The 22,442-nt window shown below is 34.4% G+C and overlaps 2 protein-coding genes across 5 annotated transcripts; both read left to right on the forward strand.

Moving 5' to 3' along the window:
- Positions 1–1,149: 1,149 nt before the first annotated feature.
- On the forward strand, positions 1,150–22,429 carry LOC125854488 (uncharacterized). 4 transcript variants are annotated; one of them, XM_049534057.1, is made up of 4 exons: positions 1,150–1,284; positions 4,181–4,304; positions 20,376–20,880; positions 21,434–22,427. In XM_049534057.1, exons 3-4 carry the CDS (start codon positions 20,473–20,475, stop codon positions 22,091–22,093), a joined length of 1,068 nt encoding a protein of 355 aa, XP_049390014.1. In that variant the 5' UTR covers positions 1,150–1,284; positions 4,181–4,304; positions 20,376–20,472; the 3' UTR covers positions 22,094–22,427. The 4 variants fall into 4 exon arrangements, with proteins under 4 accessions (XP_049390014.1, XP_049390012.1, XP_049390015.1 ...); XM_049534055.1 differs by lacking the exon at positions 4,181–4,304 and adding an exon at positions 18,369–18,483 and having other exon boundaries at positions 1,158–1,284; positions 20,428–20,880; positions 21,434–22,429; XM_049534058.1 differs by lacking the exon at positions 1,150–1,284 and adding an exon at positions 1,380–3,565.
- On the forward strand, positions 6,940–8,786 carry LOC125854490 (uncharacterized). Its single transcript, XM_049534062.1, has 2 exons — positions 6,940–7,328; positions 7,883–8,786. The coding sequence occupies exons 1-2, from the start codon at positions 7,050–7,052 to the stop codon at positions 8,543–8,545; spliced, it is 942 nt and encodes a 313-aa protein (XP_049390019.1). The 5' UTR covers positions 6,940–7,049; the 3' UTR covers positions 8,546–8,786.
- Positions 22,430–22,442: the final 13 nt, after the last annotated feature.

Consider the following 22,442-nt stretch of genomic DNA (forward strand, 5'->3'; position numbering starts at 1 on the left):
TCTCTAGTCTCCATCTACGAATGACAATGGGGCAGGATAAGGTGGGTGGGTTTAAGGCTATGTGGGGCAGGGTGGGTGGGATGCAGGGTGAGTTGAAGTGAGTTTTTTAAAAACTAATGTGGAGTGGAGCGGGTTGTGGGTATATCATATATGTAATTTTATGTGGGTTCAACTTAATTTTAAATTTTTATAGGTGATAAGATGTTATTTTTAAAGATAATTTCTTTAAAGCTACTAAAATATTCAAAATAGTAAAAGAAAATGGTTCAATAAAAAATAATACAATTTTTTTACATGTTTCCCAATTGACCTCTAAAAATAAAACTTTAAGTCACTATCCTATTAAATTAATATAATTTAATGAAAAAATAAATTTATGTTTATGAATTTTATTTTTTTAGTATCAAACTTAACTATAAAAAGAAATATTAAAAAAAATTATGTGAGGTGGGTTTATGACGGGCAGGGTGGGGCGGATTAAAAATTTTGCGGGTTAAGCTCAACTCCCCGCCCCATTGTCATCCCTATCCTCATCCTCCCTAGTTCTTTTCGGTTACTACCTCTACCTCCCTCTCCTACCTTTCGTACAATTAAGCTTTCACACCTCCTAACTAACACATCATCGACTCCTCACACCTCATTTTCACACGCTCAAAACGACACATCCTAATTTCTCTCATCTTATTTGCCACAAAGGTCACTCCCATCTTGCTCAAATAAATTCATTGCTAATCATATCTTATAGTTAACACACATATCCATCCGAACATCTTTGTCTTCTAAACATGGTCATTCTTCATTGACTAACACTTTGCTCATCATAAAATGCTCTAGAAACGAGCTTCTATTTCATTTGCCCCAAGGCACCTTAATTAACTTAAATACATTGTTTTGTCCAATTAATACATGTAGTAAAAAATAAAAAAAAATTAGGAAAAAAATTTTAAAAAAGAAAAAAGATTTTTTTTAATAAGAAAAAAGAAAAACTTTAAACCTTTCCAGAACCTTTGAGAAATCCCTCACGCCCGCTTGTTCATCTTCTCCAAATCTCTGCCTTCTTTTTCTACATTTTCAATGGCGGCGAGGAACGCATTGCTGAAGTACCTGAGAGTGGAAGCTCGGCCGGTGTAGCTTCGAAACCCTAGGCTCATCGGAGGTTCAGTTAGTCAGCTTTTCAAACGTCATTTTTCGGAGGAAGTAAGGGGATCGTTTCTCGACAAGAATGAAGTTAGGGATCGTGTTATCAACGTCGTCAAAAACTTCCAGAAAGTTGATCCTTGCAAGGTATATCTAACATATTGCGTTTTATGTGTACGTTTTTTTCAATGTTAATTTCTCGTGAAATGAAATTAGGGTTTTGTTCAGGTTCTGGATAATTCGTGTTTATAAATGAAATTCGTTGTGTGTTTATTTACGTTTTTCATAGATTTAAAGGCTGTTGGTCCTATAGATTTATACATTGTGCATTTTATTTTTATTTTATAATCGGGTTGTCTTAGCTAGCTTGGTACCTCCCACGCCCACCTGCACAGGAGCAATTTTTCTTCACAGGAAATTGAACCTGAGAGTTTATGGTTCTCAAACCACCACTCGGCCATACGTCTTTGCAATTTTTCCAGAGGATTGTTGGATTATATCTTTTAGCTAGAGAACATGCTGATAGAATTTGGTTTTAGAATTGAGAAGAATTTTTTTTGGATATTAAGGCTGCTGGTCCTATAGATTTAAGGCTAGATTGGGCTTGTCTTGGTTAATCCCACGACCACCTGCTACCTCCCACTAAAGTAGGTATCGGGTAGCTCTATCCATTCGAGGCTTGGACAAATGTGAAGAAATCACCATATTTCTTTTTTTTTTTTTTTGAGAAAGATAACGTTAATTCTATATATCCACAGGTATACTACACCAAAAAGTGTAGTTCCCCTGCAAAAAGTATTACAACTTACATCTTGTGGTTCAATTTGTCCTTACAAAAAGTCTGAAACGTCAAAAATGTCTTCTGTTTGAGCTAGTAATTTTTGCTCACGCCAAAAGTGAAAAAGGCCTAAGCAAATCGTCTTAAGATTCTGTAAGTTGCTTTGTACTCTTTTTTTTTTAGAAAGTTAACATTAAGCTGCTTTGTACTCTTTCAAAACACCTCCTATTCTTCTTAGACCAAACTGACCACCAAATACAAGCCAGGACAATCTTCCATCTCTCCTCCTTACTTACCGTGCCATCCTTGTTCCCAGCATCTTAGCACCTGCTATGCTTCCAGGCTTCACCCATCTAGAGGCTAATTGATGACCCCTTTTACTTGGGTTTTCCTGTGTCAAGATTACCTCTTTACCCAAAAGCCAGGGGCACAGTTAACTTTGTAAGGGATCTTCGGCTTCCATATCATCTTCCAAGGCCAATCTCTTTCCTTCACCACTGTTGAATTCAGCTCCTTGTAAGCTGAGTTGATAGAGAACTTTCCATTCCTGTCTTTGTTCCATTCCAATCTGTCTTCTCCTCCATTGAGGTTATTAAAACCTGCTACTGAATTGTAAAATTTTGCAATTCTTTTCATCTCCCAGTCATTTAAATGTCTCCTTAGGAATAAATTCCACCCTTCCACATCATGGCAACTGTGGCATGTTGCTGTTGACTTAATGCGAAGAGTTCTGGATGTTGTTGTTTCATAGTTCCTTGCCCTGTCCATTTGTCAAGCCAAAAGGATGTTCGCTGTCCATCCCCAATCTTCACCTTTGCTCTGATCTACATCAATGGCCATAGGTTCCCGATAGGTCTCCAGACTGAGTTTCTTCATTTGGAATTGAGCATGAGACCTTATGGTTCTCTACAACCCACTTCATTGACCACTTGGCCATCCCTTGGGTGCTTATACAATGTGCCATTTTTCTAGAGGATTGTTGGATTATTTCTTTTTGCTAAAGAACATGGTGATAGCTAAAGTTACCAGTTCCAAAAAAAAAAAGGACCATGGTGATAGAATTTGATTTTATAATTGAGAAGAATTTTTTTTGGGTAGTAGATGTACTACATGTAATGGGACTTCGATAAAATCATCTGTTCACTGGTAAAATTCTTGTAGTTAATGGAAGCTCAAAACGATGCTTATGTCCATATTTTAATCAGCTTTAAGATTGATTCAGCTCGAGGGAATTGGTAACTGATAACTCACTAGGTGTAAATTTAGAAATTCCATAGTATATATCTTGATAGGAAAATCCAACAGACTATATTTTGCAAAAAAGTGAATATTGCATCGTAGAGGTTTTCACAACTTGTGGCCCATCTATGGTGAAGAAATTTGTTCATTTCCCCTCTGTGGTCTAAAAATTAGTGCACTACCCATTGCGTTAACTCATGCTTACAATGTTTGGTGGTCCTTCTGAATAGTGGTTAAAAATGCAGATTGTCCCTTGTAATTTCTATGCACTAGTGTTATTAAGAACTATTACTCTGTTGTTTAGTGAGAGTGAGTGGTGGTGCTATATGAAAAGGGGGTCATCTGAGCTGTGAGGTACAAAGTTCCTAGCTATAGGGAGCTAATCTGATAGTTGCTAAATCTCATGGGGAGGTAACTTGCAATCCTTATGTCTATCATGAAAACTTATATTTGTAGGTTGACAATATGAGAATATAAGTCTAGTGTACAATAATGTGAACTGTTAGCAATCCTAAACTCTAGCCGGCAAGCAGAGGAATAGAGCTAATAGATGGGAAAACTTTTTCCGTGTCAGTAAGTTAATCGAGGTTATTGACAAGACGATTCTTGTATGAGTTCATTTTGGAGGGAATACGTATAATAAATGGAACCTCTATCAATTTCCAAAATTTTAAGTGGTTTTGCAAGTTTATGAAAGGGTATTTGAGAACAAACCACCTCAGTACCGGGAAGGCGCGGAACAAAAGGTCAGAAATGTATGAATTTTTATACTAGAACAAAATGCAATATATATGGAAGGTATTCACTAAGTCAGAATAGAAAAAATTTATGTTGCTTAGAATCTCCAAAAATGATGTCGTAACCACGTTGAATTCTTCAAAAATGAACTACTTTTGAATGATCGGACACGAACCTGTCGACATTTTTGAAGAGTCTGAGCAGCATAGGAAAAGATCAATTCCATTGTTGAAACGCCATTAACACAATTCATCGAAGCTTTTTTTTTTTCTTCTGATTCATACATAGGTTTTCAAAAATGGAAGCAGCAGCTGTTTCAGTTGTAGACAAGTTAAAGTCCTTTGCAAAATCTACGCAGGATTTCGCTTCCGTCGTGTTCCGCAACCGCAAAGTTTCCAATCGCCGCAATCCGGTAAATTAACTCTGTATTTTCTTTTTCCAGTAAATTTTGGCCTACAATGTGGCCCAGCTGTCAATGAAGACTAGGTGATTTCTTGCTATCTGTCTTAGTCTTGATGGTGAGAGTTAACTGGTGCTTGTTGCTTGTGTTATTTGTTAGACAAGAACACGAGTGATTTCTTGCTATTTGTTTTAGTCTTGGTGGATAGAGTTACATGGTGGTTGTTGCTTGTGTGTGTTGTTAGACAAAGACGCTAGTGATTTCTTGTTATCTGTTCTAGCTTTGATGGATAGAGTTACCTGATGCTTGTTGCTTGTATGAGTTGTTTACAAAAACATTACTGATTTCATGTTATCTGTTCTATCTTTGATGGACAAATTTACTTGATGCTTGTTGTTTGTGTGAGTTTAGACAAAAACACTAGTGATTTCTTGCTATCTGTCTTAGTCATAGAGTTACCTGGTGTTTGTTGCTTGTGTGAGGTATTAGGTATCTTGTAGAACTAGTTGACGTGCTTGAAAGTTAGCATGGACACTACGATTATCAAAAGAGATAATATAGAGACCCATTTGTTCCTAGCATGCATTGTTAAAAGTAAAATATTGGTGTCTCATTATGGTTGCTTCATTTTATTTAATTTGGAGGTTGAAAATTAGGGTGGAAGTTTAGTAGGTAGTTGAGAGTTTACTAGTTTTTCTTATAAGTTTATTATTATTACTCTCATACTATCTTATGTTTTGATTTGATTATTACTTGCTATTTCCTTTGCTTCGGCTATCTATTTGTTGTTTCTATTGTTTTGTTCTCCGGTATTTTTGACTTAGCTTCCTCACTGCTGTATTTCCTTTTGATAACTGATTTGATATGTTTTATTCAAACCGGGGGTCTATAGGAAACAACCTTTCCCCAAGGGAGGGGTAAGCTGTGTATACACTACCCTCCCTATATCCCAATCGTGTAATCACACTGGGTATTTTTTTGTTGTTTTCAAGTATTAGNGTTTAGTAGGTAGTTGAGAGTTTACTAGTTTTTCTTATAAGTTTATTACTATTACTCTCATACTATCTTATTTTTTGATTTGATTATTAGTTGCTATTTCCTTTGCTTCGGTTATCTATTTGTTGTTTCTATTGTTTTGTTCTCCTGTATTTTTGACTTAGCTTCCTCACTGCTGTATTTCCTTTTGATAACTGATTTGATATGTTTTATTCAAACCGGGGGTCTATAGGAAACAACCTTTCCCCAAGGGAGGGGTAAGCTGTGTATACACTACCCTCCCTATATCCCAATCGTGTAATCACACTGGGTATGTTTTTGTTGTTTTCAAGTATTAGTTCGGATACATTTCATTTTTTCCCTATGCAAGCTGATTGCCAGTCATTATATAAATACCTATTTGCTCTAGTATGCGTTGTTAAGTAGTAACATTGTGGTGTCTCATAAAGATTATTTAAGTTTCATTGCGTTTGTTTTCAAGTAGTAGTTTGATAATTTTGATTTTTTTCACCTGTTGAAGCCGATTGACCTATAGAATATGTGTAAAGAAAGTAGAAAGAGACTTATGCTATGCTGGTTTTGTTAAGCGGAATGGATTACTTCTATGGGCTTTATCGGTTTTTTGGTATTTGGATATTATGAGGTTACATCTCTGTTGTGATGGACACTAGATGTTCTTTTTGTTTTTGTTTCTTTTAACAATGGTATTTAGAGGTTCCTCGACTAACAATGGTATTGATTAGCTTTGTCCCCAAACATTTAGGTTGATGGAAAGAATTTACTTAGTTTTGCATATGTTATGATTAGGATTGGAGCCTTGATTCCCTAGATTGTTAAAAAGAGGAAGGTTGAGGGACTTGTTGTTAGGTCACAGATTCGAACCCTGTGCCAAGTGAACTAACTACTAAGTCCTGTAATTAAGTTGAGAAGGATAGAGACTAGAGGGGAAAATCCATCATCCCTGAGTTTAGAAGGCTATGTTGTTGGCCCAAAGGGCTGGCTTCTTGTGAAGTTCACAGTCATAAAAGAAAATTTTTAAAATGGCTCTTGGACTTCTAGGCCACCTTACTGGGACAGGTTTGATAGATGTATTGGGAAAAAGAGAACACCATTGGATCACATGTATATTATAGTCAAATTTTCCCAACTTAGGATCCTAAAAGAATGTGCAGTAAGAGTTATATAGAGTAAGGGATCCAAGCAAGTATGATATTGAACATTTCTTCAACATAATAGCTACTCCTACATGTGAATCTTATTTGAAGCAAATGAATATCTAAAGGGAGAACATTAAAAGTTATGAAATTGTTATTTCTTATGTGAGAATGGTAGTTTTGGCTCTTTTTAGAAGGTCAGGGGAAGGTGAGATTGTACGCATCCCTACTTTTGTACTATTGATCTAAAGTGGGTATATCTGTTACCTGTCATGCAACTTTCAACTGCGGAACAGTGTCATTAGGAAGTACTCAGAGCTTGAGCAGTCAAATTATTACTTTACCAGTTACCACAAGCTTTATTGTTGGGCTCTGCTTTACTCTGATGGGTCTCTTAAGTATGAGAAGGCTCTGGCTGTGTACCCTTAAGTATGAGAAGGCTCTGGCTGTGTACCCTCAAGTATGAGAAGGCTCTGGCTGTGTACCCTAAGAGACAGACGAGAAGTTGGAGCGAGTGCTTGCATTCTATAAATCTTCTAAAGGAAGTCCATTCCAAGAAACTAGCACTCACGTAAGAGGAGAATTTGATGCTGTGGGTGCACTGTTGATGATCGGTACCATTGATGTATCCAAGTGCAATGCAATTGAAAGAGCAATTAGGACTGGTATTGATTCTAGGCTGACTTTTGAAACAACTATCCGTGAAAAGGAAACACTTGTAGCAGAGTTTGTTGGCAGCGTAAGAGGCCAAAAGTGTATCCTGGGTAGTTCTCTTCCCTTAGCAAAAGTTCTTTATGCAGCAAATATCAGTGATTGGTGTTCTGCTGTTGCCATTCCAGTCGGTGGTCAATGCAGAGATGTTGCAGTACCTACAAGTTCACGTGAGGTAAATGCTTCTGAATACTGAATGTGCTTTCTTATTTGTGATCATAGTTATCAATTCCATGTTTGATTCTTTTTGGTATTGTCAGTATCAGCAAGAAGTTGCAAAAGTAATAAGGTCAAAAGTTTTGTTACCAGCCTCCCAAAAAATGGTTAGGTCAAAATTCCTGTAAAATGAAGTTGCAGATGTACTCACCAAAACCAAAAGAAAATATTGAGTTGCTGATCTGTGGTGCAAAAGTTCTCGCACTTGTTAGGATTGAGGAATGACAAGAAATCAACAGGTTGACAAGGAAGATTCTGTGGGGGGAGGGAGGTCATTACATGGTTGTTGGCTTGTTGCATAGTGTATTTACTTGTTATATTATATCTTTCAGTTGTCTTTCTATTTAGCTTCATGTAAAAGCAAGGTAAGTAATCTGACAAGGAAGATTTCATGGGGAGTCATTAGTTGGTTGTTGCAGATGTTGCATATTGTATCTACTTGTTATATTACATCATTTTTAGTTGCCTTAATGTGTAGCCTAGAATAACAATTTTTTGGTGGAATTTTTGCAGGAAAGGGGGCTGACTGACTATTCATCTTTTGGGCCACCCCTGCTGAATCAACTAAATGGTAGTGGAATCGCTGTGATGGTTAAAAAATCAAATTCTGTTGCCTCCTTGGCTCAGTTTGTCTCTGCATTGCCACACTCTGGTAGTGTTTTGTATTGTTTTGGCACTTTTGGTCAAGTTGTTTGCGAACTTTCAAGCAATACAAAACTATCAATCTTGGGCATACACAAAATGGCCAATCTGTCACGTCAACAGGCTAGACTCGCAGCTATGTCGTTGCCTTTTAGTTTTTTACAACGGTCAGGGCATCCTCAAGCGTCCTTGGTGGAAAACTGCTTCTTAGATGGGCCACTTGCCATGACCCTAGAGTCAGAACTTGATGAAAGTACAAGAATTGGTGGCTGGGTAGAGACAAATATAGCAAGTCACGAATATTTTCAGTGGGCAGTTACCATGTCTGATTCCTCTGAGGATGATTTTGGATGGGGTGTGAGCCTTGGTGGTTTTCTACGAGGTCCAAGAAAGTGTAACCGTTTTCATGTTGAAAGCTTTCTCAATTTCAACGTAGGAAAGAAGTGCAAGTTGCAACCTGGTCTACTCTATGCGATGGATGAAGGAGCCACTCAGTTTTCTGCATTGATATTCCGCACTAGTTGGTCCTTGTGAAGTGTGCAAGCTATCTCAGACACCACGGCTGGACATAAAAAAACACTCCCGTGAACAATTTTGTTGACAAAGGTAAGGATAATGTTCATGGACGTTAAATTCTCTTCAGACTTCATTTGTGAGATTATACTAAATATGTTGTTGATTAGATAAATAGTTTATGACTTAAGTGTTTGGTCAATTTTCTCTAAGAAGTGTTTTGTGAGTGTTACATTAGAGAGAAGATATAAAGAATCACTTTATGATTTATGTTGTTTAAATTAATAAATAATCTGAAATATTTATCATGTGAAATTGTAGTCATTTGATCCCTTTGAATGGAATCGGATCTATTCATTGAAAAGAATCGATTCAATACATTTCTTATGTACCTGTAGGTACTATATTGGATTTGAATCAGATTTCGGATCAATCTATATTGAGTGACTGCCTCCATTATGTTGTTGCTAGCAACTAACAAACTTTTATAATTTTATTTAATAGGAGTGTTAAGGGGTAGAGACTGGAAAGGCTATTTTTATAGATCCTCAGCTCAAAAGTGAAGTTGTTGAAGTAGGATTTCAAGAAAACTATAACAATTAAATAGCAAGATACAAAGCAAATGAAACAATAATGAGACGAGGAAAGGAGGGGGCTAGCCCTCTTCTATGTAAGTTGAAGTTGTGTCAAGTTCTATCTAGTCTCCTTCCTAGTTCTTTTCGGGTACTACCTCTACCCCTTTGATTTCTTCTACAATCAACCTCTCACATCTTCTAACTAACAAATTCTATTTACATCCCCCCCCCCCCCTCCCCCCTTCCTCTCTTGTTCTTTTCGAGCACTACCTCTACCCCTACTATTTCTTCTACAATCAACCTCTCACATCTCTTAACTGACGCATCCGTGGCACCTCACACCTCATTTTCATATGTCTAAACCACATCATCCTCGCTTCTCTCATCTTATCACCATAATGGTCACTCTCATCTTGTCCATTATAAAATTGTTCCTAATCATATCACCTAGTTAACCCACACATCCATCCGAGCATCTTCATCTTCTAAACATGGGCATTCTTCATTCACCAACACCTTGTCATGTACAACACTATTGTTCTAACTCTCACTTTATAGAACTTACTTTTTAAAAATCTTAATGACACATTTTTATCACAAAATACTCTAGAAAGGAGCTTTTGTTTCATCGACCCACACAAATAATGTGCAAAATCATCATCATTCTCGCCGTCTCCTTGGATTAAAATCCAAAGGTACCTTATTTAACTATAATTTGTTGTAAAACTTAAGAATAAAAGAACAATAGAAATAGGAGACAAGAAGAATATAGGACAAGAGGAACAATATGAGATAAATTTATTTCTTTCAAGTGTACACTCTAAGTCTATACAATATGAACTCTTATACCTCTATTTATAGTGTAACATAGAGTCATAAAGGTGGAGGTTATGATTTTCTTCATAATGGAGGAAAGTAATGGAGATAATGGGTGAGAGTAACTTCTTGGTGTAGTGGACATTTACACTATAATATTTTATAACATTCCCCTGTGGATGTCCATAGATAATATGCCTCGTTAAAATCTTACTAGAAAAAAATCATATGGGAAAAAATCCCAGTGAAGAAAAAAGAGTATACATATCTTTTAATACGCTTTGAATGTTGCCTCGTTATAAACCTTACCAGGAAAATCCAATTGGAATAAAATCACGGTTAAGGAAAAGAGTACAACGTGTATTTTTCTCCCCTTGATAAAAACTTTACATGATATTTCGGAAACGATGCATTCCAATCTTATATCACAACTTCTCAAATATTGATGTTGGCAATCCTTAGTGAATAAGTTTACAAAATTATCACTTGAATGAGTCTTTGAACGTCTATCTCACCATTTTATTGAAGATCATGTGTGAAAAAGACTTGGTGAAATATGCCTTGTCCGATCTCATTTGATTGTGTCCTCCCTTCAATTGAGTTGTATATTATTTTCATATATGCTGACTGGAATACCCTTTTCAAAAGAAAATCACACATTTTCTGAATATGATAGACCATGACTTCAACCAAACACACTCCCAAATTAATTCATAGATCAATATTATTTCTGCATGATTTGAAGAAGTGGCTACTAATGGGTTCTTTGAATGCCAAGATATTATTGTGTCTCCATATATAAATAAATAGTCCATTTGTGATCGAGCTTTATGCAGATCAAATAAATATTCTGCATCTACATATAAATCGTTTTTGACTCAGAGATTGATCATTTCAATTTTATTGAATCTCGTCTATTCTTCTCAAAGAAAATCACACATTTTTTATGCATTGAGTCACCTGCTTTGTTAGTTTCTTGTCATAACTTGAGTGATAATATGACAATCCTTTCACATAACTTTCATTATGTATATCAAATAATCTTCTAGCATTTGCTTATCCAGCAATCTGTAAGTGCACCAATTGCACTAATACATGACATTTTAAATCATTTTCATGAGATTAAAAAGATTCTTTCTCTATGTTAAGCAGTCTCAAAATCATTGGGTACTCAATGGAATTGCTTTAAGACCTTTTAAATCCTTTAATGATTTTCATATAACCTTCATGATAATAATTAATTATACATATTCAAATATTTCATCTATTGCCAGACTGAAATAAGTCTCATTGCATCCACCACTGGAGAATATATCTCCATTTAATAATGTCAGGACTTTTACGAAATCCCTTTATGCCCTGAGGCACAAATCGTACTTTATATCTTACGGTTATACTTCCGCACAATGATTCATTTGTATCCACTACTGACATATATTTTGATCTATGAACTTTAAGTTCAAAAACATCATTTTTTAAGTGAAGAAAAATATATTTGAATAGTGCATTTTATTTGGCCAAATTATTTATCTGTCCACATTATATGGCAGATTTGAATTCAAGATCCTCGTAACCATTTATAGCATTGAGTGCTACTTCATATCAAATATACCATCGACAATCATTTTGATATTGATTCCAATTCGACATAACTTATTGAGATCTCTTCATTTTTCATCATTTCAGGTATCTGAACCTTTGCTAAGGTCTTATGAAGTGTTATGTCGTAGTACTCTTTCAAAGCATTTACCTCATTATCATGACCATTTCTATAATTTTCTCCTCTCCTTCCTCAATGAGTTATACATTTGGAATCGATTGGTCTCACACTTTTGGTGTACCAAGACTCTGTTCTTCAAGGACTATTTATTGGAGCATTTACAGCTTAATTAAAGTATTGGGTCAGCAAATATATCTGGCAAAGCAACATTTTGCAAATTAATTATCTCTTGAACTTCAAGTTCACATTTTTTTAACGAGGATCTAGATAATTCACCACACATAATTTTCAGCTGCTAAATACATCTCCCCCTAATGTTAGGAAATCTAACATTTACCCTCAACCTCATTTGGGTATCCATCTTTGTGCGTGGTGGAGCAATAAAATCATATGTGCATATATCAAATATTTAGATGGAAATTATTTGGTTCCTAACCCTAAACCAATTTTGATGAGAGAACTTTGTTGGCCTGATGCATACATGTTAAATAAACTCATCTCATATCAGATTTTATTTGAGAGATTTGTTCTCATAACCCATGGTCTAGCTATAATTGGAGGCTAACAATTTCTGCTAAACCAATCATATTATCAACATAATTATATAATTTAAAATCGTGCTCTTAATTTAACAATTCGAGCAAACAACCCTACAAAAATAAATTTATAGGTTGATACAAATTCACATGTGACCATATCATAGATGCATCTATTAAATCATAGTAGTTAGCGATCCACATGGCAAGTGAACGGGCCATATTCACCTTTTTATATGTTTCAAATAATTTCGGAGGATACAATCCCAACCTTAGCTGGTACATTGATCATTTTATGATGAGAACAAGCAACACAAGAGTTTCTCTTGAAGAATCTTTTAATTCTTCAAACATATAGCCACGTGAATTCTCAATTTCTTTTGCATCACATTTGAACCGGAATGGCCTATCGGTTATGCCAACTGATATTTATTCTAGTAAACTTTTGATTTACTTTTGCATGTGATTTCTTCATCATGCCTATATTTTTATACAACAAACAAGGGAAAGACGGGTAACCTTTTACGTAAATATTCATAACCTGCTTTGATTGTAGTAAACTGAGGATATTTAATCTTTCAATAATTTACAATCTCAATATAATAAAAAAAAAATATTCTTTCAATTCCTCCGAAACTTAAAAAGCTTCTTTTAAGACTTACTACAACCACAATATTATGAACTATTTCATTCCTTCGGATAATAACAATTAGCCCTTTCGAAACTCTCAATTAATTTTGTGTACTACCACAAATTTCACAACACCATTCTTATGGTGACCATCTCCTTCAAGGAGAAATTATTTTTATTGTCATGGTTAAAATTATTACATGCAAGATTTATTTCTTGACAACTAATGACAAATTTGTGTTCCCACTCAATAATATTTATTTTGATCATGATCACGCTTTTATAAAAAAAAAATGAGTATTTATTTCTTTTGTCCTCCAATAGTTCATAATAAAACATGCCACAATATTTCTGTGTACTCAAAGTATATGACCAAAATGACCATTCATGTCAAAATAATTTTTTTTTTCAATATCTCAAACCTCCCGTAGAGGTGAGATGTGACGTTTATTTAACCATACATGAACATGTCCTTATCCAAACGAACACAAGTCACATTCTCTTCAAGAAATGACCATAATCATTTGTACATGCTCCATAAGTTTTTATTAGTCATACTTTGACATTATCAAATTTATTTGACCCACCTCGACATCACTTTAAAATTACTAAATGTACTGTTACTTTGTATTTCTTTATTTTGATGGAGGATTCACAAAACTTTCAAATTGGGTTGCACCAACCCAATGTGACAAATAACCTTTCATACCACTTTGATGACCAAAAAATACCTTCACATTTGAAGGTCATCTTAAGAGCCCATAATGTTCTTTCTTTAAATTACCGCAATTGACCATTAACATTAGTATAACTTACATAAATCACATAGTGCAAAAAGTAAATTACATCCTATCCCTACTCTTTTTCTAATAACAATAATCCCTTAAAATTTGTACCTTCCGGATACATAAGTCACCATCCGGATACACTAATTCACCATCCAGATACATTAATTCTAATATAAGAAGAAATCGTTCTGTTGCGCTAAAAACGAAATTAAACTTGAAAATTAATTAAATCCCATAAATTACGTTTACGTTTCTTCTTACTCTCAATCATACAGAGGCAAATCCTAACAGAACGAAGAAATTCAAAATTTCAAATTGCTCTCCCGTTCAACGAAGAAACCTTTCAGATTTGATTCAAAAGCTTTTGTCGAAATTTTGGGTAAGCGAAGTGAATTATGAAGGATACAAAAGTGATGAAATTGTTGTTGGACAAACAATTTCCTTTTGAATCTTCAAGTTCATAGAATATCCTTTTAATTTTGATTCAAAATTATCAAAAAATTTGAGATTCAAGGTTCTTTCTTCTCCCAGTTCATCGAAAATCCTTTCAATATGATTCAAAATCATTGAAAATTTTGAGATTCAAAATTCTTCTCCTAATTTATTTGTTACTTAGCATTTTACTATTTATGTATCTTGTATTTTTTATGAATTGTCATCACCAAAGGCAGTACCTAGGTGTTCTAGGTTTGACATCAGTGGCGGAGCTACAGTGTCCCGAGGGTGTCCAATTGGACACCCTTAGCCAGAAAATGATACCGTATATATAAGTAAAATGCTACTTATAACAGTTAATTTTAATAGATTGGACACTCTAAACACATCAAGAAGCTATGGCCCAACGGTGTAAGGCTCTCCTGGATACTTTGAAGGCTTGGGTTTGAATCCCTTCAACCGCAATTTATTATCATTTTAGAACATTCTTATTTTACTATTCAGTTTAGTAGCAAATAGAAAATTTAACTTATTTCTTTAATTTTCTAAGCTAATTAAATTATATTTTTAATTAAAAATTTAGGTTTAATAGCAAATTTAATTTTCAATGAATTTGACTTTTTTTTTTTTTTGAAATAAAACTTAAATGTAATTATTTAATTTAAAGTTAATAAACAAATTCTAAACTATTTCTATAAAGTTGCTAAAAGGAACAAAGGAACACTTTATTTGATTCTGCTTTCATTATTCATGTCTCGTTATTATTGTTATCACCATAGATTAGTGAAATCTTGAAACATAAAAATGATTTCATTTTAAGCTTAATGCCCCCTCCCCCCACCCTTCTTTTTTTTTTTGCTTTGTTCGTTCACTTTATATTTAATTAAACATAAATATTAAAGCTAAATATTATGCAGTTTGATTTTATAAAATTTTGGAACATTAATTCGTAAGAAAAAGTAATATTAGTATTATGTAGTTCAATTTTAATTTTTAATGCATTCGGTCATCGAATTTTATTTTTTTTATGTAATATTTGGACACCCTTCGTAAAATTCTTAGCTTCGCCACTGTTTGACACTACCCGTCATTCCCATTCCAAAAAGTTGTACACAGTTGAAGATGGAGTTCCTTGTTTTTTTGTTCCTAAGCATGTTTACAATGACCAGCAAATCCAGTTCTAAGTGAATTTTTGTATATCCATTACTTATGCACCATTTGAGTATGTAATTGGCAATGACTACGTTAGCTTGGTCATTGAACATTGATAAGCATTGTATTTATATTAAGTACATTAAATAAATAATTGTTGCCCATAATATGTTAGATTTGAGATCAATACATTATTGTGTGGTAGTTACTATGTAAATTGATACATTTAGTATAATTTGAATTTACGTATCATATCTAAAAAAAATTGTGCATGATACATTACTATTTATGTATCTCGTTTAAATTGACAAGTATCGTATTTATACTAACTACATTAAATAAGTAATTGTTGTCCATAAGATGTTAGATTTGAGATTGATACATTACTGTGTGGTAGTTGCCATGTAATTGATACATTTAGTATAAATTCGAATTTACGTATCATATCTGAAAAATTAGTGCATGATACATTACTATCTTGTTTAAATTGATAGGTATTGTATTGTTACGGGATACATTAAACATGAAATTGTTGCCCATAAGTTGTTTGGTTTGAGATCGATACATGTTGTATAAATTAGTATTTATGTATCATGTCCGCTTAATTTGACGTAGCTATGTATCATATACAAAGATAATAATTATGAATATGATAAACAATGATTTAGTTATAAAATAGTACTGCATGATAAAGGTAACTACCTCTTGATTAACTTTAAAGCATTAACCAGAGAGAGAAAATATTTAAAATTCAAAATAAAGAAGTGATAAAGGTAACTGGTGATATATTGGAGTGATTATAGGCATGAAAAAAGGGAGAATAATAGTGAAGTTGGAAGGTTGAAAGTTATGTATTTGGAAAGGAGAAAATTTGAGGAAAAAGAGGGACTTTTGTAAATTTTTAAAGGAAAAAGGGTCAAATATGCCCATAAACTATTCGAAAACGTCTAGATATACCCCCGTTTAAAGTTTGGCTCACTTGTGCACTCGCCGTCCAACTTTTCGTCTAGATGTGCCCTTATGGGCGTTAGTTGGTATGCTGAAAATATCCAACTCATTTTACATTTTTTTAAATGCCAAATGAAATTGCCACGTCATTTTTACATTACCACGTGACATTTATATTAAAAGGGAAAGGGGTCGATTATGCCCCTAAACTATTCGACCTACTTTTAAAACACCTATCCAACCCATAACAAAGGATTCAATGCCCCTAAGTTGTGGACTAGAACACTCTTTTATTGTCGTGCGAGCTTCTCAAAATGAAATCGATGGGGGAAGGGCTCTCAAGAACCCTAACTTTGAAATGAAATTTGCGATTTTGATGGTAATGAAAAAGGGATATGATACGGGTTATTTAAAAGAGGGGTTGATTTATGGGTCGAATTAGGGGCATAATTGAACCCTTTGTTATGGATCAGATAGGTGTTTTAAAAGTGGGTCGGATAGTTTAGGGGCATAAGCGACCCCTTTCCCTTTTAATATAAATGTCACGTGATAATGTAAAAATGACGTGGCAATTCATTTGGCATTTTAAGAAATGTAAAATGAGTTGGATATTTCCAGCAGACCAACTAACTCCCATAAAGGCATATCTAGACGAAAAGTTGAACGGCGAGGGCACGAGTGAGCCAAACTTTAAACGGGGGGTATATCTAGACATTTTTGAATAGTTTAGGGGCATATTTGACCTTTTTCCCTTTTTTTAAAATGATAGGAAATAATAGAAAATAGGGTAAAAAATGATGTGTAGTTAGGTAATTTTTCCTTAACGTTTAACCACTTGTCATTTTCAGACACATTATGTCATGCTACTACATTCACATAAGAGAATGGACCAAATCAATTGGACAAATTTCATGACTTTTATCAAGAGCATATCAATTTGCTCAGTCATCATTATATAACGCTANAAAGGCATTTTAGGTCATTATTTGTTGGGACCCAACCCAATATTTTATTATCATGGTGCACCAGGACTCTCACCCGATGTATTACCCTCTTGGTGCGATAGGACTTGAATCCTTCGTCTTACCCTCAATCAATGACATAATAAGCCAAATATAATAGGACTCACCGTTGATCCTTAAAAAATATTGTCACTTTGTGATTAACATGTACAAATAAATATAGAACAAAAGAAACACAATAAAAATATTCTCAACAAAGTATGTACTAGTATCTTAAACTTGTTAAGACAGAGAGTTACATACAATAATATATTATATTATGTTTGGTGCACAATAATTAAACTAGTGAATTACTATTATAAATCAAAGAATCAATTGCACACTAAGAAAATAATAATTTCAATTACACTAAAATAAAATTGCTCACTATCACCATCTTTTTTTCAATTTTCATGTGAACCCAAAATATTTAACACACAAAACAAAATAAATTAAAAGCTTATGTAATAACCAAAACAGTGAGCATAATCATAAATAAAATATAAAATAAGTTTCACATACAAAAGAAATTATATATAGTCATAGGTGAAAAAAAAATGCACAATGACAATAATATTAATCATTCAACTTGTTCACAAGTAAAATTATCCTTCTATTTATAGTTTCTTAATAATTGTGCAAAGTCAATAGTGGACAACTATTATTGCACAGTAAAGGTATTAATTGATTGTTTATTTTAAATTGAGGGCGAGAATTAAGTATAATTTTTTATTCTATTTTTCTTCTTCACCTCCATTTTTTTGTTCAAAACAAGGGAAAGAAATGAGAAAATGGATACAGTGATTATAAAATAATTAATCGAACCAATCAATTGAGTTATTAAAAATTATTCGATAAAAAATATTAGAAAATTAATAATAAAGGACAAACATAATATATACTAGTCTCGTTCATGTCAAACACTTTTTAAGTTTCGACACAACGTATATAATATATATGTAGAAATCACTAAAATTATAAAAATAATATATTTTTCAATATATAATTTTAAAAACATAATAACAAGTTAACATAATTAATTTCTTGATTTTAAAATATCGCAATATATCTAAATTAAATTATATATATATATATATATATATATATAGTAATTTTCATTTCCATCTTCTCTATAACAAACTTGCAGTACACCGTTATGGCGAAAGAGTAGAGGAGTGAAATTCCGTTGTTGAAACGCCATTAACGCAATCTCAAAGCTTTTTTTTCTTCTATTCATACATAGGTTTTCAAAAATGGAAGCAGCAGCTGTTTCAGTTGTAGACAAGTTAAAATCCCTTGCAAAATCTACGCAGCATTTCGCTTCCGTCGTGTTCCGCAACCGCGAAGTTTCCAATCCGGTAAATTAACTGTGCATTTTCTTTTTCCGGTCATTCCATTTGCGGATAGATTGTTAGAAGTAAAATTTTGGCCTACAATGTGGCCTAATTGTCAATGAAGACTAGTGATTTCTTGCTATTTGTCTTAGTCTTTAACTGGTGCTTGTTGCTTGTGTGAGTTGTTAGACAAGAACACTAGTGATTTCTTGCTATTTCTTTTAGTCTTGGTAGATAGAGTTGCATGGTGTGTGTTGCTTGTGTGAGTTGTTAGACAAAGACACTAGTGATTTCTTGTTATCTGTTCTAGCTTTGATGGATAGAGTTAGCTGATGCTTGTTGCTTGTGTGAGTTGTTACAAAAACATTACTGATTTTTGTTATCTGTTCTATCTTTGATGGACTAATTTACTTGATGCTTGTTGTTTGTGTGAGTTATTAGACAAAAACACTAGTGATTTGTTGTTGTTGTTTTCAAGTATTAGTTCGGATACATTTCATTTTTTCCCTATGCAAGCTGATTGCCAGTCANTTCTTGTGTGAGTTGTTAAACAAGAACACTAGTGATTTCTTGCTATTTCTTTTAGTCTTGGTAGTTAGAGTTACATGGTGTGTGTGTTGCTTGTGTTAGTTGTTACAAAAACATTACTGATTTCTTGTTATCTGTTCTATCTTTGATGGACTAATTTACTTGATGCTTGTTGTTTGTGTGAGTTATTAGACAAAAACACTAGTGATTTGTTGTTGTTGTTTTCAAGTATTAGTTCGGATACATTTCATTTTTTCCCTATGCAAGCTGATTGCCAGTCATGATATAAAAACCTATTTGCTCTAGTATGCGTTGTTAAGTAGTAACATTGTGGTGTCTCATTAAGGTTATTTAAGTTTCATTGCGTTTGTTTTCAAGTAGTAGTTTGATAATTTTGAAAAAAAATTTCACCTGTTGAAGCCGATTGACATATAGAATATGAGTAAAGAAAGTAGAAAGAGACTTATGCTATGCTGGTTTTGTTCAGCGGAATGGATTACTTCTATGGGCTTTATCGGTTTTTTGGTATTTGGATATTATGAGGTTACATCTCTGTTGTGATGGACACTAGATGTTCTTTTTTTTTTTTTTTCTTTTAACAATGGTATTTAGAGGTTCCTCGACTAACAATGGTATTGATAAGCTTTGTCCCCAAACATTTAGGTTGATGGAAAGAATTTACTTAGTTTTGCATATGTTATAATTAGGATTGGAACCTTGATTCCCTAGATTGTTAAAAAGAGGAAGGTTGAGAGACTTGTTCTTAGGTCACAGATTCGATCCCTGTGCCAAGTGAACTAACTACTAAGTCCTGTAATTAAGTTGAGAAGGATTGAGACTAGAGGGGAAAATCCATCATCTCCGAGTTTTGAAGGCAATGGTGTTGGCCCAAAGGGCTGTGGCTCCTTGTGAAGTTCACAGTCATAAAAGAAAATTGTTAAAATGGCTCTTTGACTTCTAGGCCACCCTATTGGGACAGGTTTGATAGATGTTTTGGGAAAAAGAGAACACCATTGGATCACATCTATATTATATTCAAATTCCGAATTTAGGATCCTAAAAGAATGTGCAGTAGAAGTTATACAGAGTGAGGAATCCAAGCAAGTATGAAATTGAACATTTCTTCAAGATAACAGCTACTCCTTCATGTGAATCTTATTTGAAGCAAATGAATATCTAAAGAGAGAACAGTAAAAGTTATGAAAATGTTATTTCTTGTGTGAGAATGGTAGTTTTAGCTCTTTTTAGAAGGTCAGGGGAAGGTGAGACTGTTCGCATCATAGTTCGGTTGGGATTTGTTACTCTCATTAGCCGTAGGATATCACTGTTTCCCAACTGCACTCCCCTCGGCAAGCTTTAATTTGACATATTTGCTAATTCTTATGTAGCAACAGCCTGTATGATGGTGCTTTACAACTTTTCCAATAATATCATTTACAGAATGAGAACTTGAAGAGATTGCAGCAAGAATCTTTTTCAGATATTATGAAGCTAAGAGACAGACAAGAGAAGTTGGAGCGAGTGCTTGCATTCTTTAAATCTTCTAAAGGAAGTCCAGTCCAAGAAACTAGCACTCACGTAAGAGGAGAATTTGATGCTGTGGGTGCACTGTTGATGATCGGTAGCATTGATGTATCCAAGTGCAATGCAATTGAAAGAGCAATTAGGACTGGTATTGATTCTAGGCTGACTTTTGAAACAACTATCCGTGAAAAGGATACACTTGTAGCAGAGTTTATTGGCAGCGAAAGAGGCCAAATGAATATCCTGGGTAGTCCACTTTCCTTAGCAAAAGTTCTTTATGCAGCAAATATCAGTGATTGGTGTTCTGCAGTTGCCATTCCAGTCGGTGGTCGATGCAGAGATGTTGCAGTACCTACAAGTTCACGTGAGGTAAATGCTTCTGAATACTGAATGTGCTTTCTGATTTGTGATCATAGTTATCAATTCCATGTTCGATTCTTTTTGGTATTGTCAGTATCAGCAAGAAGTTGCAAAAGTAATAAGGTCAAAAGTTTTGTTACCAGCCTCCCAAAAAAAGGTTAGGTCAAAATTCCTGTAAAATGAAGTTGCAGATGTACTCACCAAAACCAAAAGAAAATATCGAGTTGCTGATCTGTGGTGCAAAAGTTCTCGCACTTATTAGGACTGAGTAATGACAAGAAATCAACAGGTTGACAAGGATGATTCTGTGGGGGGAGGGAGGTCATTACATGGTTGTTGGCTTGTTGCATAGTGTATTTACTTGTTATATTACATCTTTCAGTTGTCTTTCTATGTAGCTTCTGTAAAAGCAAGGTAAGTAATCATACAAGGAAGATTTCATGGGGAGTCACTAGTTTGTTGTTGCAGATGTTGCATATTGTATCTACTTGTTATATTACATCATTTTTAGTTGCCTTAATGTGTAGCCTAGAATAACAATTTTTTTTGGGAATTTTTGCAGGAAAGGGGGCTGACTGACTATTCATCTTTTGGGCCGCCCCTGCTGAATCAACTAAATGGTAGTGGAATCTCTGTGATGGTTAAAAAATCAAATATTGTTGCCTGCTTGGCTCAGTTTGTCTCTGCATTGCCTCACTCTGGTAGTCTTTTGTTTTGTTTGGGCACTTTTGGTCAAGTTGTTTGCCAACTTTCAAGCAATACAAAACTATCAATCTTGGGCATACACAAAATGGGCAATCTGTCAAGGCAACAGCCTAGACTCGCAGCTATGTCGTTGCCTTTTAGTTTTTTACAACGGTCAGGGCATCCTCACGCGTCCTTTGTGGAAAACAGCCTCTTAGATGGGTATCTTGCCATGACCCTAGAGTCAGAACTTTATGAAAGTACAAAAATTGGTGGCTGGGTAGAGATGAAAAGATCAAATCCCAAACATTTGCAGTGGGCAGTTACCATGTCTGATACCTCTGAGGATGATTTTGGATGGGGTTTGAGCCTTGGTGGTTTGGTACAAGGTCGAAGAAATTATGACCGTTTTCAAGTTGAATGCTTTCTCAATTTCAACGTAGGAAAAAAGTGCAAGTTGCAACCAGGTCTTCTCTATGTGATTGATGGAGCCACTCAGTTTCCTGCATTGATCCTCCGCACTAGTTGGTCCTTGTGAAGTGTGCAAGCTAGCTCAGACACCACGGCTGGACATAAAAAAAACACTCCCGTGAACAATCTCACTCTCCCCTTATAATAGAAATACCCTTTAGCAACTCCCACACAAAATAGAAAGGAAGAGAAACATTTTGTATACTCCAACAGTATTCACTTTAGTAACAAATTTTAGTCCAAGCAGTTAATAGGACCTTATGATTTGTTCTCTCCTATATAAACTGCTTGGCCAAGCATTTAGAAAAATATTTTTGTGGTCAAAGTGAAGTTTCCGAAAAATGTATTTTGCGAGCATAGCAGGTTATGATTGGCTAAATGATTTGAGAAACACTATTGTTGATAAAGGTAAAAAT

This window comes from Solanum stenotomum, chromosome 2 (genome assembly GCF_019186545.1).
Source record: "Solanum stenotomum isolate F172 chromosome 2, ASM1918654v1, whole genome shotgun sequence".
NCBI lineage: Eukaryota > Viridiplantae > Streptophyta > Magnoliopsida > Solanales > Solanaceae > Solanum > Solanum stenotomum.

What these genes read in the sequence shown, in the direction of transcription:
- LOC125854488 (XM_049534055.1), top strand. Translation starts at nt 1,223, where the DNA reads ATGAAGTTAGGGATCGTGTTATCAACGTCGTCAAAAACTTCCAGAAAG. An exon ending in AGAAAGTTGATCCTTGCAAG is followed by an intron (nt 1,285 to 18,368) that starts GTATATCTAACA and finishes ATTCATACATAG; the next exon opens with GTTTTCAAAAATGGAAGCAG. An exon ending in TACCTACAAGTTCACGTGAG is followed by an intron (nt 20,881 to 21,433) that starts GTAAATGCTTCT and finishes GAATTTTTGCAG; the next exon opens with GAAAGGGGGCTGACTGACTA.
- LOC125854490 (XM_049534062.1), top strand. Translation starts at nt 7,050, where the DNA reads ATGATCGGTACCATTGATGTATCCAAGTGCAATGCAATTGAAAGAGCA. An exon ending in TACCTACAAGTTCACGTGAG is followed by an intron (nt 7,329 to 7,882) that starts GTAAATGCTTCT and finishes GAATTTTTGCAG; the next exon opens with GAAAGGGGGCTGACTGACTA.